General features: G+C 47.8%; 1 protein-coding gene across 1 annotated transcript in view; it reads right to left on the bottom strand.

Annotated features, from left to right (window-relative positions):
• LOC126579711 (uncharacterized) overlaps window positions 1-15,258 on the bottom strand; it is a 32,817-nt gene extending 17,559 nt beyond the window's left edge. Inside the window, exons 1-10 of the mRNA XM_050243256.1 lie at window positions 15,084-15,258; window positions 12,465-13,469; window positions 12,185-12,410; window positions 10,393-11,131; window positions 8,989-9,056; window positions 7,735-8,854; window positions 5,459-5,559; window positions 5,140-5,373; window positions 4,836-5,037; window positions 4,258-4,730 (exon numbers count right to left, since the gene is read on the bottom strand). Coding sequence (XP_050099213.1) covers window positions 4,258-4,730; window positions 4,836-5,037; window positions 5,140-5,373; window positions 5,459-5,559; window positions 7,735-8,854; window positions 8,989-9,056; window positions 10,393-11,131; window positions 12,185-12,410; window positions 12,465-12,986 — 3,685 coding nt within the window. The 5' untranslated portion in view covers window positions 12,987-13,469; window positions 15,084-15,258. The remainder of the gene's footprint in view (window positions 1-4,257; window positions 4,731-4,835; window positions 5,038-5,139; window positions 5,374-5,458; window positions 5,560-7,734; window positions 8,855-8,988; window positions 9,057-10,392; window positions 11,132-12,184; window positions 12,411-12,464; window positions 13,470-15,083) is intronic.
• Window positions 15,259-17,294: the final 2,036 nt, after the last annotated feature.

Here is a 17,294-nt window from a genome sequence, read left to right as displayed (position 1 = left end):
GCGGGTTTGCCTCACGTCACGTCTACCCGGCTTCCCGGTGTGATGCAAACTCGCCCAAATCACCCCAGACGCTCGCTCAACTCAGCTTCGGCTTTGTTTCGGTGCTGCTTCCTGGTTGGCACAAACACGGCTACCGTGACCGCGAACACCGTCCACCAAAAACCCAACCTGGTAGGTAGTGACCAATGCAAATGCTGCTTTCCAAAACACGGCTGTCTCTCCCAAGGACAATGGGGGGGTGAGTTTTGTTGGTGTTTCTTATTTTTGGCTAGCAGTCGCGCAAGATAATTATGAAGAAAGCGGCGAAAAACACACAGCACACGCATACACACATACACATACACTCCGAGAACGGGCAGCATTTGCGGAAAGGGCAACAAAAAAGCAACACTAACTTCGTCCAGAGGTGATGCACATGCACGTGAGGTGGTAAAGATAATAGCAGCAGCAACAACAGCTAGATGACATACGCCTACACCTCATTTCAATTGCACGCACAGGCAGGCACACGCTCAAACAATACCAGGCCAATAGTAACGCAACTACAAGCGCAACGTCCCTAGATCGAGCTTGCCATGCTCGAGGTTCGCCAGGACCTTCGTCCCAGCTGCCAGGAGCTGCCAGGGGATATGCGGGAACATGGGAAGTGGGAGTTGGGAAGCGCAGGTCTTTGAAGGACGAACTCAAAACAATGCAGAACGCGCAAAGCTCTACCGAGGATACGATACAAAATAGTCGCTGGCTGGCGATCGCCCTAGACTCAAAACTAGCACACTAGTCGATAGGCGATGGACAATGCGGCAGGCGGCAAGGATGGCGTGATGGAATTGGGTGGGTGGGCTTTGTAGCTGTGGTTCTTGTTGTTGTTGTTCAAGTTGCACTTACCAGGTGCCCTCGGCCTTCCTAAGCATATTGAATACAGGTATTTAATGTGTATCTCGTATTGGGAATCTCTGCTACTCAATTTGAGATGGGATGGTGAGTGGGTTGGATGGTGGTGGCTGGATTGGAGGGGGGGGGGGGGGAGGGGCGCTAAGTCGATTGTTGAGGGAACTTTGCAAGGCGATCCATAAGTACAACGAATCCTTTGGTTATGTCCCTGCGCAGAGCAGAGCAGAGAACAGAACAAACCTCGCAGAACTCCAGAACAGCCCTGACATTGTTGACCAGCCTGGGACTCCCGGATAGTAGAAAGCAATCATTTGAAAGGCACACACACAAACACACACTCACACACGCGGACGAACGGACGGATGGGCATACGTTTGCATATTTCAGATCACTACGACGCATCACACGGCTACGATGGGCCCCAGCAAAAAGTATTTTTTTACAGACACACTTTTCTAAATTTGATGTGCATGGACGTATGATTCAAAAACATATTTTCACCACAATACGAGCAACTGTTCATCAAAAGTTGTGATTTATTATGGTATTGCCAACAAAAAAAAAACTAGTTAGATAACGTATGCACTAAAAAAAAAAGAGACAAATTTTGAATGGTGACAAAAATAAACTATAGCAGATAATTGAGTTCTGTAAATTGCATGTGAAAAGGGAGTTTTTCAGTTTAATAGTTAAAAAATTTAGCGTCATTCCGAGCAAGATTCTGGATGTTAGACGGTAATTTTGACATGACAGTCGAAAACCTTTTTTTGTGCACATGTTTTTCAACTATTTCTGCGCCTTTTCAATCAATTCCTCTTTGCAATTCCGTTTTTGCAAAAATAAAAAATGTTACAATAGATCCTATGTTTAAAGTTAGCCCAGAAATGAACGATTGGCAGCAGCTGGGGAACGTTGAGCGGGTTCGCAATCAGTTCGGTATCTCAGCCGCTTTATTTCGTCTAACGATCGCTTCGAGTATCGTTTCTGATCAGATTCCCCGGTCTTCGTACTGTTAGTGTTCCTTGATGATTGACGCAACCTTCTGCAGTCACTTTGCATAATAAATTTTCCCGATCACAACCAGTTCGGAGTTAAAGAAGGGCAGCTGATTGTTAGCCACAGCAGGGCCTTCTTGAGGAACTTGGTATGTGAGTGAATTTCATTTTAGAGCTCACTTTCTTCGTGCAAGAAGTAAAATATGAAGTGCCTTCTAATAATTTGTCATCCAGGATGAGATAGGTATCGTGTTCATTTAAAACCAGCACATCGTGATGAGCCAAAAAAATTTACTTGATGATCTTGGTCACTCGCTGTCGCTGCGACATTACTTGCCGCTCCGGAATTAGTGGCCGGGACTATCGCTTTCTGACATGTATGCCCATGTCCTCCAGATACTTCTTAACTATTTGAAGGCTGTGAAGCCGCTTGTACCTCGGTCTCGGTCATCAGCATCCTTTGGAGTTTTCGGCCGTTCAGAACTATGCCTTCTTGTAATGCTTTTATTGTTAAGCAATAGTTCCAAGATCTTGAAGATATTGGAACGGCCATGGACGCGGACAGGATACGCGTTTTGGACGCGTCAGGATACAGTTTTTGAAATGCGTAAACCTAGGAACGAAGTTGCTTCGCTTTTTTCGCCATCACGATTAAAGTTCGACTGATAGAGCTTTCAAATTTTGTCTGATAACTCATGGGTAACTATTATTGATGCTGCATTTTTAATTTCAGCTGTGCGATTGACTGTTTGCCCATGAAAAATCGGCAAATTTTGTATCTTTTTTTTTTTAATGAGTACGTTACTTTTCCGACAAACAAAACAAAAGACTTGCCCGCGCAAGCGACGAACTCGGTTTGAGAAAACCGCATCCGTATGAAATTCTTCACAAGAAATGTTGAAAAATTAGTCTATTTTTATCATAATTAACCATGCCTAGCAACGTAAAAGAGCATGGTACACTGGTAGAGGAGTCTAATTACGCAGTTGAAGGTTTTGTGTTGGTTAGATGACGCGATAGCAGAGATAGGAAAACAAGAATGTGCACTAATTTGCGCATAAGATACACACACACACACACACACAGACACGCACTACGCACGCACATATATAAACGCGCTTGGCAGACTCCTAGGTTGGGTAGGTCGCTCAACGGATGTCAACGTCCTTCGCCTACATGCAGGGTTACTAATATGAAGTGTCACCAACTTCACACTGGTGTATCATTCAAACCGCTTATAACATCGACACCAAAATTGTTTTAATGTTAGTTCAGTACATTGTTTACAAGCCACCGAAAGCATTTCTGCGTCTCTGTTTTAGTTTTTTTGTTTTATCGAGATGTAATTCAAAGGTAATAGTGTGATTGCGTTTATTTGGGTGGAAAATCACAACCTTCAGCTATTATTCGACAGCTCAGTTTCCTTAAAATGAATAAAATGATTGTTTATCGCACAATAAATTGACACAATGGTACTGATAGCGTTACAAAACGCTATGGAAGTGAACCAAAACAAACCGAAATATCGCCAGAAATGATTCGGAAGGGAATGCCAGAATTCAACAAAATCCGCGTCGCAGTGCAAATAAGCTCGCAAAAGATGTGAAACTTTCACCGGATCGTATGCAACCCATATTGAAAAATTGGCTTAAGGTTAAGCCTTACAACCTCCAAAAAGCACACGATCTTACACCGCAGCAAAAAAAGTTCGGTTCGAACGAACAAAGGAGTTGTTGCGCTTGCACGAACGTGGCAAATTTTCAATCATTGTGTTCTCCGATGAGAAAAAAATCGCAACTAATCCGTCCATAAACTCTCAAACCGATCATGTTTACTTGACCGAAGGTTCATACGAGAAATTGAGCCTAAGTACGGCCACTCGCAGCAGTTTCCCATCGCAATCAATGTTGTGCGCTCGCCAATTGTTTTAATCAATCCTGGAGTCAAAGTGAAAGCGACACATGGGCCAAAATACCGCAAGATCACATTCGTGCAGCATGTTACTCGTTTTTGGACCGTTTGAAGCCTATAGCCAAGGCAAAAGGTGGCCACATCGAGCTAAAGTGACTTTATTCTGCAATTGTGATCGTTCTAAAACAAATTTATCTTTGACACCAATACAAAATAATTTTAAAAAAAGTTATAGTGTTTTGCATAGGTAACACTTCATGTCAGTTAAATTTGGAGGCAACGCTTGTGCCCAGTCAATGAGAGGAATGGAGACAGCGAGCAAGAGAGCGAGAAAGAGAAAGAGAGAGAGAGAGAGAGAGAGAGAGAGAGAGAGAGGCCAGCCCTGGATATCTAGTTCTGGAAAATGGAGGAAGGGATCAAGCGCCCACCGTCAGCCCGTCCGCACACCCCCGCTACCTACCATTTTCCATGGAAATTTTCGCCTTGTAGCCGCCAAAGTTGTTGGAGTAGTCGGACACGAAGCGGAGCCCTAGTGCCGGCCCACGGGTGACGTAGCGCAGCAGCTTCAGCTTGGAGCTCCAGTCGCCACAGATCCGGCGGGGCGTACCGAGGGCAGGTTCGGGCAGCGGGACACTGCTCGCGTACCGCCCATCGTTCGGTTGCAGCACCTCGACGTTGCTCACGTTAAAGTGTATCCGGTGCTGGTAGTCAACCTGCGTGCCACCACCGGCACTGTTGCTATGCCCTCTAGGACCCTGCGAGGTGACCTTCGTCTTACGCCGCTGCTGCTGCTGCTGCTGCTGCTGTTGCATGCTGTAGCGCCCGCTGTGGCGTGAGTTTCTCGATCGGAACTGCACCGTACCGGTGGACTTGATAAGACCGGCCGTCCGGCTGTCCGGCGGTTCCACTAGTTGCAGAAAGTCATACGAACAGCTGCAAAGAGGGGGAAGGGACGGTACGGGCCGGAATGGCAGACAGCAGTAGTAAGGGGCAGACTGGTTGCTCACTCGACTTGATTGGGCCAGGTATTCCACTTACAAGGGTTCGTTCTCGAGCACCATCTCCTCGAAGTCGAGCACCACCCGATAACCGGGCGGTGCCAGGATGAAGGTGTAGCAATCGACACTGTCCGGGTAGAGCTGCGGGAAGCCCGGGCTCCACACGGTTGCTTTCGATCGCTCGGCACTCAGTGTCACGGTTACGTTACACTCGGCCTCGTTCACCAGCCGCTCCACCGGTTCTGGCGAGCAGAAGAGGGGGGGAATGAAGAGAAGAAGGAGAAGGAGGTGAAGGATGGAGATGTTAGTGTCGGCGCGGGCGACATTGTCACTCGGGCGCTTACCCTGTTCGATGCGGCGCTCGCAAAGGAAGTAATTGTGCGCATCGCAGCTGCGATCGTTCCACATGTACGAGCTGGTCAGTGTGTCCGCACTCCCGCTACCGATGGGTGACGGTCCACCGCCGGTCGCTGCACCCTGGAAGTGGCGCCGTATCTCGACGCAGTCCTGTCCGCTTAGCCCGTCATCGTTTGGCTGGCGGTTGTAGTGCTCCTGGTGAGCCCATCCCGGAAACCAGTCTGCACCGCCCAAGAAGAAAGGGGTTCCGAAAAGGGGTGGTGTGTAAGGTGGTGGCTTGATCAGTGGCCTTTGGAGCATACTCACTGGTGTAACCGAACGGGAACTTATCATTCCACCGGAAGTCACCCTCGGTGATCAGATCAGCTGCCCCGATCCAGTACGCGTTGCTGTCCTTGTAGCCAGGGCTGCAAGGGGGTCCAGCGAGGGTGGGTAAAATATTCCAAATCATCTCATCTCGCCCATCGTTCAGACGCGCGGTAACGTATGCATTTTAATGAGTGGACATTTTTTGAATGGTGATAAAAATCGAAATAACTCGATAGGAAAGATCGATCGATCGATCGATCATCAGGGTAAAAAACCAAAATATCTACATCTCTAAAACTCAAACCACCAAAATAAGATTTGTCACCTTTACGTTTAAGTATTCATGAAAAATTTATGAAAATTTCTCATAGACATTCGTTTAGCCGAACTGCTTAAAAATCACATTTTCCAATAGTTTTTTCGAAGCAATGTGCAAGTTGGTATTTTTTATAACTGTCTGCTTTTCTAACAAATCCAAAACTATAATTTGCCATGGGTTCCGATAAGATTTATTGGGCTTCCTATCAATTTTTCGTCTTCAATGCTCGACATAAACTCGAAATATTTTGAATTTGCCGATCTTTTGCAAAAAATGGACGGTTTTGTCTTTAAACCATGCATCCAGTTGTTGGCGAAAATGAGTTCATTTGTTATCTTACTGAAAAATAAGGTCTTACACCTCGTTAGTTTCAATGAGATGAATTAAAACGCCTTTTACAAGCTCATTTTAAATGACTGAATCCATTTGCGTTTAACTTAAACAACTGGGAAACTACCCATGATGAGCAAGTCACATACATCGTCAACCCGTTAATACCGAGATTTAGCTTGGAAAATAATGGGGGGTATGGTGGGTTCCTTATGGCTGAAATCATACCAATAAAGGTTTTATCCAACCAAATCGTCAAAAGAATACTTATTTGCTTTGAAAAATATTACATTTTGCCATTATTTAACTAAAATCATGGTAAGAAAGCCGGTTGTCCTTATGGGTATCAATAAATTATGGTTTTGCTTCGAATTTTCCACCATTTTCATTATTTTCTGTGGTCCATATTGTATGAAATGTGTCTAATTATTACTAGGTTTAACCATTTTTCTTGTAATCTGTCCAAAAGATAGTTGATTATTGGTTATTTCATGTGAGATCCATTTTCTTTACCGTTAGGACACTATTTTGTTCACATTTAATGGAGGCATAACTTCCCCATTACATATTTTTCAAAAGAAATAATGCGTGGACTTCTCTTATCTATGAATATTTGAACGAATGGAACGATTAGAGTAGCAGAAAACCTTGCAGAATTTCATGAATTGTCATATTACTTCCGTAAGTCACTTAACTCTAACCCCTTTTTTTTAAAGAAACATTTAAAAAATCAGGCTGTTAAACAAAAGGGCATGTCTAGAGCTTAAAATAATCTAGATTAGCTCTACTATTGAGCTTCAAACGCAAAAAATGCATTTGTTCGAAAACGATGCAAAATATTATGTTTTTCTTGCACTTCGGTTAAACGAATGTGCAACGAAGATGAAATAAGACATTTGCTCACATTTTGCCTCACAGTGATCTCAAATACCCACATATCTGAATCATATTTTACATGCGCACTAGTCACATATGTACCAACACAATAATAGGTCGATACCATGAATTTATACATCCATACGAATGTGATTGCCGATTTACTCCTGAACCTCTGGGATCGGCTAAACGAATGTCTACCACTGTAGTAACATGCATTTCCCAATTCACGGTCTGTCCGGAGCATAAGAAAAGGAACTACTGATTATCAGCTCGTACAGCATCACTGACCTTCTATAGCAGGACTTTCAAACACGTGGCACGCGGGCCAAAAAAAAAACAAAGCCAATTTAATAGAACCATGCACCTCCAAATGATGTGGTGAAATGGCCCGCGGATTGGTTGGCACTTTCTTCGGCGGCCCGCATTCTAACAGGAGTTTGAGACGCCTGTTCTAAAGGAGCCGGACCAGAGAGTCTTCGGCGTCCACGGAAGTGCCATACGATGTTCGTTTTCGACGAGGTGGGTTACCATTCTTTGAACTCACAAAAGTGAGAATGAAGTAGAGCCACTCTGCACACTATCACGGGCAGAATGCAACTGATAAAGGTGTAGAATGTGTTTGCTATGTAAGCTAATACAATTGACCCTTCTATGGACTCTGTCTTAGTTTTTTTTTTTACACAACAACCATTCAAAATTTGCCCACTTGGTTTGTGGTCTTAACGCAAACGTTTTGCTACTCTACCTGTGCAGCAGCAGCTGATCGATGAGCTGCTGATCATCGCTGGAGCGTATCGAGAGCAGATGGCCCCCGAGGCGGTTGCATTCGGCTTCGGCCGCTTGCCAAGGCAGCCGGCGCTCGATGGCCGCGATGCAGAGCTGCTCGATTGCTAGCCAACCGAAGGCACAACGTGAGGTGAGCACTGCGACCGGGTGCGCCTGGTACTCGATCACTAGTGAGGGTGCAACGGTAGTGGTGGTCGTCGTTGTCACCGTTGCGTTGCCCACCATCGTCGACGGGTGTTTGCTCACCTTAATCGCTATGTGGTTACCGGTCGAGAGTAGCATGTAGCGCGTGATTGGCGTCGAGGTGTTTCCAGTGATGCATCGCACCCACCGACGGAACCCGGCCTCGTATAATTCTACTAGAAGACCGCCACCGCCGCCACCACCGCCTCCGGGATCTGGACAGTGAAACCCAGCAACTTCGGTTGTCGATTCGGCGGCTCCTGACGCTGCCTCAGCTAGTGGTGTCAGCGTGATAGGCTCGTGCCGGACATCGTCCTCGTTGCCGCCGACGCTGCTGACGGAAGCATTGGTCAGCAGCTGCAGTGCCACGCGATACCCGTATGGTAAGTGAATGCGAAAGTAGCAATCGAGGGCTGCGGCAGCCGATGGCCTTAACCGCACGGTGGCATCACGGTCGCGTAGCGTCACGTTGTAGCAGTAGTCGACCAGCCGGTAGTGGAAGCTAAACAGCGGCTGATTGTGCACCCGCAGAGTGGTATTGCTGTGGTTCTGGAAGTGAAACGAGCGCTCCTCGGGCGCCAGCTCCTCCAGCTTGCCGCACAGTGATATGGGTCGTGGCAGGCCGTCCGGTTCGCTGCTGGATACCGTGCCACTAGTGCCACCGCTGGCAGGACTGAGGACGCGCGCGGCTGGCACAAACTGGAGGTAGCCACCGTTGCGGCAGGGCGTGTTGAGGCGGTCTAGCTGCACCACCAAGCCGGGTGGCTCGTCCGCTCGACCCGGACTACCAGCTGGCGACGGACGCATCGGGAATGTAACGCGGCAGTCCTGGTAGCCAAGCGGAAGCCGGCTCGATGACAGCAACCCGTGCGATTGCCTCAGAAACAGATGGCACTCTGTGACAACGACATGATAAGAGTAGGTGAGATGGGGTTTGGAATGACAAAGAAAAAAGCTCTCTCTCTCTCTCTCTCTCTCTCTCTCTCTGTCTTTCTCTCTCGCACACACAATCTCTTTCTCTCCTACTAACCTTGCAACAGCACTACCGTGTAGATGAGCTCATACACCGCGTAACTGGTCATTGTCCGGTACAGTACTCTACGGGCAAGGAGAAAAGAAGCGATAGGAATTAGAAGCGCCCCTGGCTATTGAGTAAAATGAGGCAAGAGATGGGCATTTAATTTGCAACACGCCGTATTTCTCGATCGCGAGTCACACAGGCGCAATATTATTCATCAATTGGTCTATGATACTCGGATTTCTTTAACGTATTCATGCTGTGCAACATACTTTCAAATTATCTGAAAACTAATTGCTGAACAGATCAAAGTAACCTGGAATAAATAACTTTGCGCATGTGTGACCCGCTTTAGGGGAGGCTACATTTTCCCGTGAATGCTGATCCATTCAATAATATTGTGTAAATTTTTTGGCTCAATTGAGCAAAAACAGACAAAGATATAGAGTTTTGAGTACCGCGTATTTGCCATATTTGAAGCAAAACCATCGTGAAAAAATATTATTTTCAGCAAGTAGGGTGAGGCTATCATTATGAAAAACCTCAGTTTTGGATTTTTGGCTCCCAAATCCACAATTTTTAATATTTTTTCAAAATTCAAACGGCATACGTCTTTTAATGATGAAAGGAACATTTACAGTATTTTTAATTATTTTTGGCACGCTTTATTCAAGCGCAAGATCGAAAAAAACAGGGTGAGGCTATCATTATGAGTCATAGTATATGACGCTCGCTTCTTTAGAGCGTGTTTCTCAAAAACCAACGTTTTCAAAGTCGGGGCTCATCGTAACATAAAAACTACTGGACCGATCAATATGAAAATGTGACCACATCATCTGTGCACTATGTTCCATGTAGCCTCGTAACTGTAATTGTGGATACCGTTTTTTAAACAATTGTGTAAAACTCCTGTTTTAGGCAAAATCGTAAAAAACATAACTTTTTCAACTACAGGTTGCGCCATCAGGATGTATCCTATTTTAAAGTTTAATAACTTTGTCATGTCCACTTTGTCCAAAAATACAAACAAATATTGTTGAAAAGCAGTAGTTGAATATGGCAAACACTTTAAAAAATTAGGTTGAACGGTTTCTTCACAAAAAAAAAAATGCGCGAATCGGGCGCAACTGATATTTAGTCCCTGAATTAACCTTAGTTCGCGCCACTTAAGCAGTGTCAAATGTTGACTGACTAATTTATACCGATGTTAATTATGTGCAGCCTCACACGCTAATGAATGTGCGATATGGGAAATATCCACCCAGCGACTGGTTACTGTTTCCAAGAACTCATGAAATTTTAAAGAAATCGCAAAAAAATGCAATTTCACACATTTCTCTAACGTTTGTGGTGACTTCATGACCTTTCAGTATTGGTTTTGTTTAAATGTGCTCCGGAGCAGTCCTGCGAACTTACCGGAAGAACAGCAGAGTGCCTTGCTGCAGTTGCTGCTGATGTTCCTGCTGCAGCGACTGCCTCTGACTAGCAGTTCTGTTGCTAGAGCTCGTCAGTGGAGTGCCGTCGTGCACTATCCGCTGGGGAACGAGCGGTACGGACCAGTTCGCGACCATCCGCTCGTCCACCATGAAGTTCTGACGCCAGACATTGTCCGGACAGGCGGACGGGGCACGTTGGCCGACACCGACCATGGTGCGTTTTAGTATCCGGCGACGGCGGCGAAGGTGGTCACGTCGTAACCGCCATAGCCGCTTCTGCCGCTGCCGACCGACCGTTGCTTCGCTCTCCTCATCCGACCCTTCGTCGCCCTCTTCCACTACTTCCCTGTCTAGTGCCACCTCCGGCTCGCCGAACACCAGCCGGCCATGGTGCGATCGGGCGGGCGCTTTGCCGTTGCCGTTGTGGTGACCATGCTGCAACCAGTCTAGCTCCATGTCCTCGATCCACGTACTGCGCGGTATGGAGTCCGGTGTGTCGTCGTCGTCGTCGTCCTCGTCTTCGTCGTCACTGGCGTCATCGTCGAGCAGTGGACGGTGGTAGTCGGCCGCCCGCTTGTAGCTGCCCTCGCTCACAATATCGAAACGCCCGATCGGGACCTCAGCCGACCGGAATCCGTGTCCACCTTGGCCGGCCTGGCCCTTGATGGATTCGATGTAGAAGTCCCGGATCTCGGCTGTTGATGAGCGCCACACCTCCACTGCAGGGGAAGGGAAACGACCCCCCGAAAAGGGGGGGCAGCAGCAGTTAGTATTAGGAGGGTGCATTGAAACCCACTGTTTGCTAAAATATAGTGTAAGTTTTTTGTTTTTTGTTTTTGTTTGAAGTAAAGTTCAAGGTCCCATATGTTTTAAAGTAGCAACATTTCTGGTGGCACCATATTAATGTACTTATTTTTGTTTGAAAGGTACATCTTTGAGCGACTTTCAGTCAAAATTTCATGTCATTTGGTCCACTGGAAACAAAGTTATTGCACTTAAAGTGACAGGATGTTTGGGTGGTCGGTACAAGCCATCTAAATGACCAAAATGTCAGCGTAACGTTTTCCCTTGCAATAGCAAATGATGTTTGCCGAATAGGTAAGAGTCACATGGTACCAGATCAGGTGATAACTGGAAATGCTTTATCGAAGAAAATGCAAAAAATCAATGATAAGCGTGAATCGATAAGACGACGCATTATCGTGCCACATACTTCAATTCCTTTCTTTACGACATTCAAACCGAATTCGACAAATACGATGCATTAAACGCCTCAAATAGTATAACTTCTCTTCTGTTTCGTCTGAAGCTTATGATGACCACATTACGAATACTAAGAAAATACTGTTAATGCTGGCTTCAAAGGGTTACAGGCGGAGATTTCGACGTTAAAGACAAACATCTTTCAAAGACACACCACGTCGAAGGCATTGTTCTTACTGAACTGTGAACCGTTTTGGTTGCAAAAACGAAAAACGTTTTCGCCAGCACCGTACTCTTTATAAATTGTATTATAAAGTGTATTGAAAATCGGTTGTTGAGTCGGATAGCTTCAAAAGATGAGGAATTTCTTTCGACACGGAATTCGAACAATTGCCAGAAAGATGGAACAATGACAATACTTTGAATAAACGAGCCGTATGTTTAGTTTGGTAAGAGTCATTGAACAATAAACGATTCAAAGGATTCACCCAATAGCAGTAGCAGCAGCAGCAGCCGGCCTGCCTGCCTGCCTGCCTGCCTACCCCACACCCACTACCGCACGGTCTTACCTTGGTAGAGGAGCCCCGGTACGATGCCGGTCTGCGTGTCAAACAGTTCGTGGCGCACGTCGATGTGTAGGTCGGTGCCGTCCTCCGGTGAGCCACGCCGTATAGCACCCGGCCCCTCACCCCCGCTCGATTCCAGGTAGTCCAAGATGGCGGACGCACACGGGTTGTCGCCGGGGAAATCGAATCGGCCTTGGTGCTCCCCACCACCACCGTGTCCATGCTCTTCACCCTCCTCCTGCTCCTCCTCTTCCTCCACCTCCTCCTCCTCCTCCTCCTCCACCTCCACCTCCACCTCCTCCTCTGCCAATCTGTCTGCTTCCTCTTGGTCGAAGTCGAGCAGCTGATCGTCTTCCCGCCCATACTCCTGCTCCTGGTCCTGCTCGGGCTTCTCTTCCTCACCGGTTCCTCCTTGCTCCACGAAAGTCCGGTCCTCCGCCACTACGCTCTCCTCGTCCGCGGTGCCTTCTGTGCCCTGCTCGCCACCGCCACCGCCACCGCCACCGCCACCGTCGTCGTCACCTTCGCCGACGTCGTAGGCGAGCAGCTGGCTGAGGATGGCTGGCGCGACCGTTTCGTCCTCCGGGGACGATGGGCCCCCAAACGCCGGTGGTAGGAGGGTCGGTGGGCCGGGCGACCGGCCTGGCGATGGATCCGGCGAGCCGCTTGCACTCGTATGGCCCGCCATCGCCGTCCCGAACCGGCCCGCCACCCACGGTACGGTTAGCAGCACCAGCAGCATCCCGATCGTGCTCGCCTGCCTCGTCCTGTTCACCATCTTCACCACCACCACCACCACCACCATCGGCTACCGCACTGCCACCACACCCCGCTGCCTCCACACCTTCTCACTGTTTGGCGCTTGACCTACAACCTTCGGCCACGCGGGCTCCACCTCGCGAAACCAACACCTACACTCGCATACACCATGTCCACCACTACAAGCACGCACGCACGCACGCAGGCACACCACGGAGGAAAATCCAACTACGGGCTCCAGGCGCGCCCGGGCTGACGGAACAGCTGATCAGCACGGATGGACGTGGTAGATGGAGGTTGGTGGGGAACAAAACAGCTCAAATGAGATCCACTCCACACCCCCACTACCCACCTGGCTAAACTACTAACTACTACGTGTACGGCATACGCGGCACTTCGCCTGTCGGTCGGGGAATGTTCTACCAAAAAGAAACACACTCACACACAGACACACACACCGCCAGGGGCGACATAGTACGTCAGTGATGTGCTTGGTGCTTCATTATCCTGGAACTGGTACAATGTAATGCTGAAAGCATCACGCTCCGCTTTATATTCTCCCTTAATGCAACTGGTGTAATGGGGGGGGGGGGGGGGGGGGGGAGGGTGTCATTAAATGGTTTAACGGGCATGTAAAGCATGAAGGGACCACGTTGTAAAAAAAAAAAAAAAACACAAGCACTTAGAATTGCACTTCCCACTTTCGCAGATTCTAGCAAAATACGTCGTCTCGTTGCACGTTGCTGGCACAGTATCGATTTAGCCGTGGGTTTCGCACAGAACATTCCCGTGGCGAGAGGGTGGGTAGAGGGGATTAAGTGCGCTCGAGGCAGGGCACTGGCACCAGAAGTGCACCGCCACGTGTGTTGGTGTGCAGCAAAGAGGAAAGGAGAGGTCGAAGACGGGCGTTCTGTTGCTGCTACAATGCATTACGGCCACTCGCACTGTACCGCTAATAGATATCTATAGCCTGTGCCACTTTATGCTCACTCACTTGCTTCCTCCTCTCACCGCCCCCCCCCCCCCCCCCCACCCCGTTTCCTGGTCTTCTTCCTTCCCTATCCCAATCCCTATCAGCTCCTTCAGCGCACGAACGCATTTCGAATTCTTATTCGATGCGATTCTGCAATCTCCATTCCACTCGATCCATCCAAAGCGGGTTGATGGTGATGGAGGATGGCGATGAGCCGATGTTGGTGATGGTAGGCTATTAGGAGGTCGCCGCTGGAGGTCGCAGCGGGTCCCACGGGGTTGCTGATGCTGACGCTGACATTAGTATACCAAGTTAGAACCCCGCCAGAGTGGCCGCTAATGTAAATCACTCAAGACACATAAACATTGGAACGTTACCGCGGCCAGGCTCGCTCGCCCCTTGGCCTGGCACGCGCCCCTCTCTCTCTCTCACACAAGACCCACGTTGACACGTTGAGGTGAGAAGTTTGATTGTGAGTGGCGACGACGACGAAGACGACGCGGAACCTACGTCTGCAGAGCCTGCTTGGTGAGGTTTCGATTCGAGGTTCGCGCTCGGTGCGTTCCTGGTACTACTACTACTACTACTTCGACTACTACTGCTTACTACGCATTACTACACAACCACACGGCGGACGGCACTCAGGTCAATCATGTTGTTAGTAAACTGTACATGTTTTCTTCAACAACGGGATGTCCTGTTGCCTGTGTTTTTATGTGTTTTGCTGTTGCGAGTATGCATTAAGCATAACGTATGCATTAAAAACCACCCTCCCCCCCCCTCTAATGACCATCGACCAGGCGCCTCCATCACGCCCTCCTGGAGCCGGAGCGCGCGATTGTGGTATACATATATGTCTACATGTGCACGGTTGGCAGTGTCTGTCCCCGTGTGCCCCCGTTTTGTCCGAACAACGATCCACACACATCGAACCGCCGCGAACGGGGCCGAACGGAGTAGCCGAGGTACCGAGTTTTCGGGCCTGTGCTGTGACTTCTGGCCTGCATGCCAGAAAATCGATATATGAATTATCAGCAGCATCAGCGGCACGAAAAGCCCCTAACACACCAACTCACGCACGCACGCGTACACACACATACACCCTGTCCTCCGCCTCAAGCTACACCTTGAGGTGAGCACAGGGCTTTTGCAATTGGAATTGGCAGCTACCGTTCTTTGCTTCGATTCTTTGCTGCGTTGCACCAGGACCCCCCACCGGGGGTGGGGGAGCTACCGGAGCTACCAGTGTTGGCTCCTTGCTCTACGAGGCGCCCGACTTTGCTCCGTTGGCACCATTTTCCGCGACGCCGCACCGACAACAACGGGTGACCGTTCACACGCCCTGCCTTTCGTCCACCACACGGGAATGGTGCACGGCGCACTGCGTACGAGCAAGAAGCGACCGAGCTGAACACTGAACTGCACCACAGGACTCGCTCAGACTGACTGGCGCAGGCAGGCACCGAACGCGAGAACGCGAGAACATAGTGCCCAAAAAAGCTTCCACCCGTTTGTGCCACTCATCGCACCTACACCCATAGGAGCGCGCGCGCACACAGGCGAAACACTTCGCAGTTTGGAAGCTTTCGAAAGGGCCGCCAAAAACGCCAAGTCGCGCTTTTCCGGACGACGGATACACGGCGTTACGTAAGGTCGTGAGTGTAGCAGCGAGCGAGAGAATTTGAAGCGGTGAACATTCAAAATTTCGAACGATGAGGTATAGGCTCCCACTGGGCCGGGTGGTTGGGAATGCGATAATCGAACATGTGAGCCGTTTGATACGGGATTTTGCTCCATTTAAACAGATTAATGTCTTCTGTGAACTTTGTGAACTACTGCTGTGTCATGAAAGTAAAGTGAATTTAGATTTATTTTGAAAGTGTCTGATTTATTCCTCCAAATCTATTTTGTCCCCTTCAAAATAATCGCCTCCCCCCGCCGTTATCAATATAATGCACTTGCGCGAATCCGTTCGCTTTGGAAACATTTGAAAAAGTCGTCTTAAGGAATGGCCTTCAGTTCCTTCTTCGTAGCCGCTTGAATCTATTCTATCGTTTCAAAACGGTGTCCGTGGAGCGGTTTTTTGAGCTTTTTTAATAGCCAGAAGCCACATGGTGCTAAATCAAGCGAGTACGGTGATATTGGAACGGTATGACTGGAGTTTTTGACGAAAAAGACACGGAGAACCAACGCTAGTCGCTGGTACCAACGGAACCAGTCGGGCTCTAACGCGTTTGAGCGAACGCACATTTTTCAAAATGTAATTGTCGAATTATCTGAGTATGCCAATATCATCAGCAAGGTCTCTAGTTGCCAATCGACGGTTTTCCAATACCAAATGTTTTATTTGTTGTGTGTGACCCTTGTCAATTGACGTTGATGGTCATCTAGGACGTTCTTTGTGTTCAACATAGTCCTAACCATCCTGGAAGTATTTTTGCCATTCATAAACATTTTTATTTAACTTAACGTGGTCACCAAAGGCTTTCGCATCATTTTTTACGTATCTACCAACCAGATTTCATGCAAATTCTTAGCGCAACAAATTTTGCCTTAGCGAAAAACGAAGAATTCGCTTTTAGTAGCTCACTAGAAAATTCATAACTCAAATACTAATTGGTATTTTTACGTTAAACTTATCATGGTTATCAATCACAGTACTGACAACCTACAAACAAATATAAAATTTAAAAAATCCGTTTACGATCATATACTCAAAAAAAAACTCAAGACGACCATGTGTTGAAGATCCATTTCGAATTCTATCGGATCATTTTTATTCTGCAAAGTTAAGGAAATTTGCAACACTTCAAGTGCCAGGGCTCGATTCATACAATGAGCCATACAGAATTCATACAATTAGCGTATCGAAACGAGAAGAATGGAACGGTTTTACATTTTTCATTTTTTACCCAAATCTATAGCTAAATAAAGTAGAATCAATCAGCGGCATTTGGTTCATACTTCACACAGCATGATGGCATTGCTTGCCGTAGTTGAGTAATGCCGTTGATAGATACACATTCACACGACCTAATCTCCAATTGTTGGAGACCAGGGAAGGCCACCGGGAAATTGAGCAAAGCGTCATCGGTTATCTATTCGAAAACAAATAAAAATAGTAACAAAGGAAAACTATTAGAGTGTAACCAAAAGAACAGCTTCCGCCTCCAGCGACCGTACCTTATCACAACACTCCATTGAAATATGATGAATGGAGTTTGGAGGAATATCGGCGAATGCTGCCCCGGAAACATTCTGGTCGATAAGTTGAAGGCACCACAGGTTCGACAAACGTGCTATGTGTTTCACTCCCTCGTCGGTGATCTGTAAAGCAGCATTAGCTCAGCAGTGATAAGCCCTCCTCAATTCGAAGGTTGA

Source organism: Anopheles aquasalis, chromosome Y (assembly GCF_943734665.1).
Source record: "Anopheles aquasalis chromosome Y, idAnoAquaMG_Q_19, whole genome shotgun sequence".
Taxonomy (NCBI): Eukaryota; Metazoa; Arthropoda; class Insecta; order Diptera; family Culicidae; genus Anopheles; species Anopheles aquasalis.
Note: the sequence above shows the minus strand (reverse complement) of the source record. Positions and strands in the feature narration are given on the sequence as shown.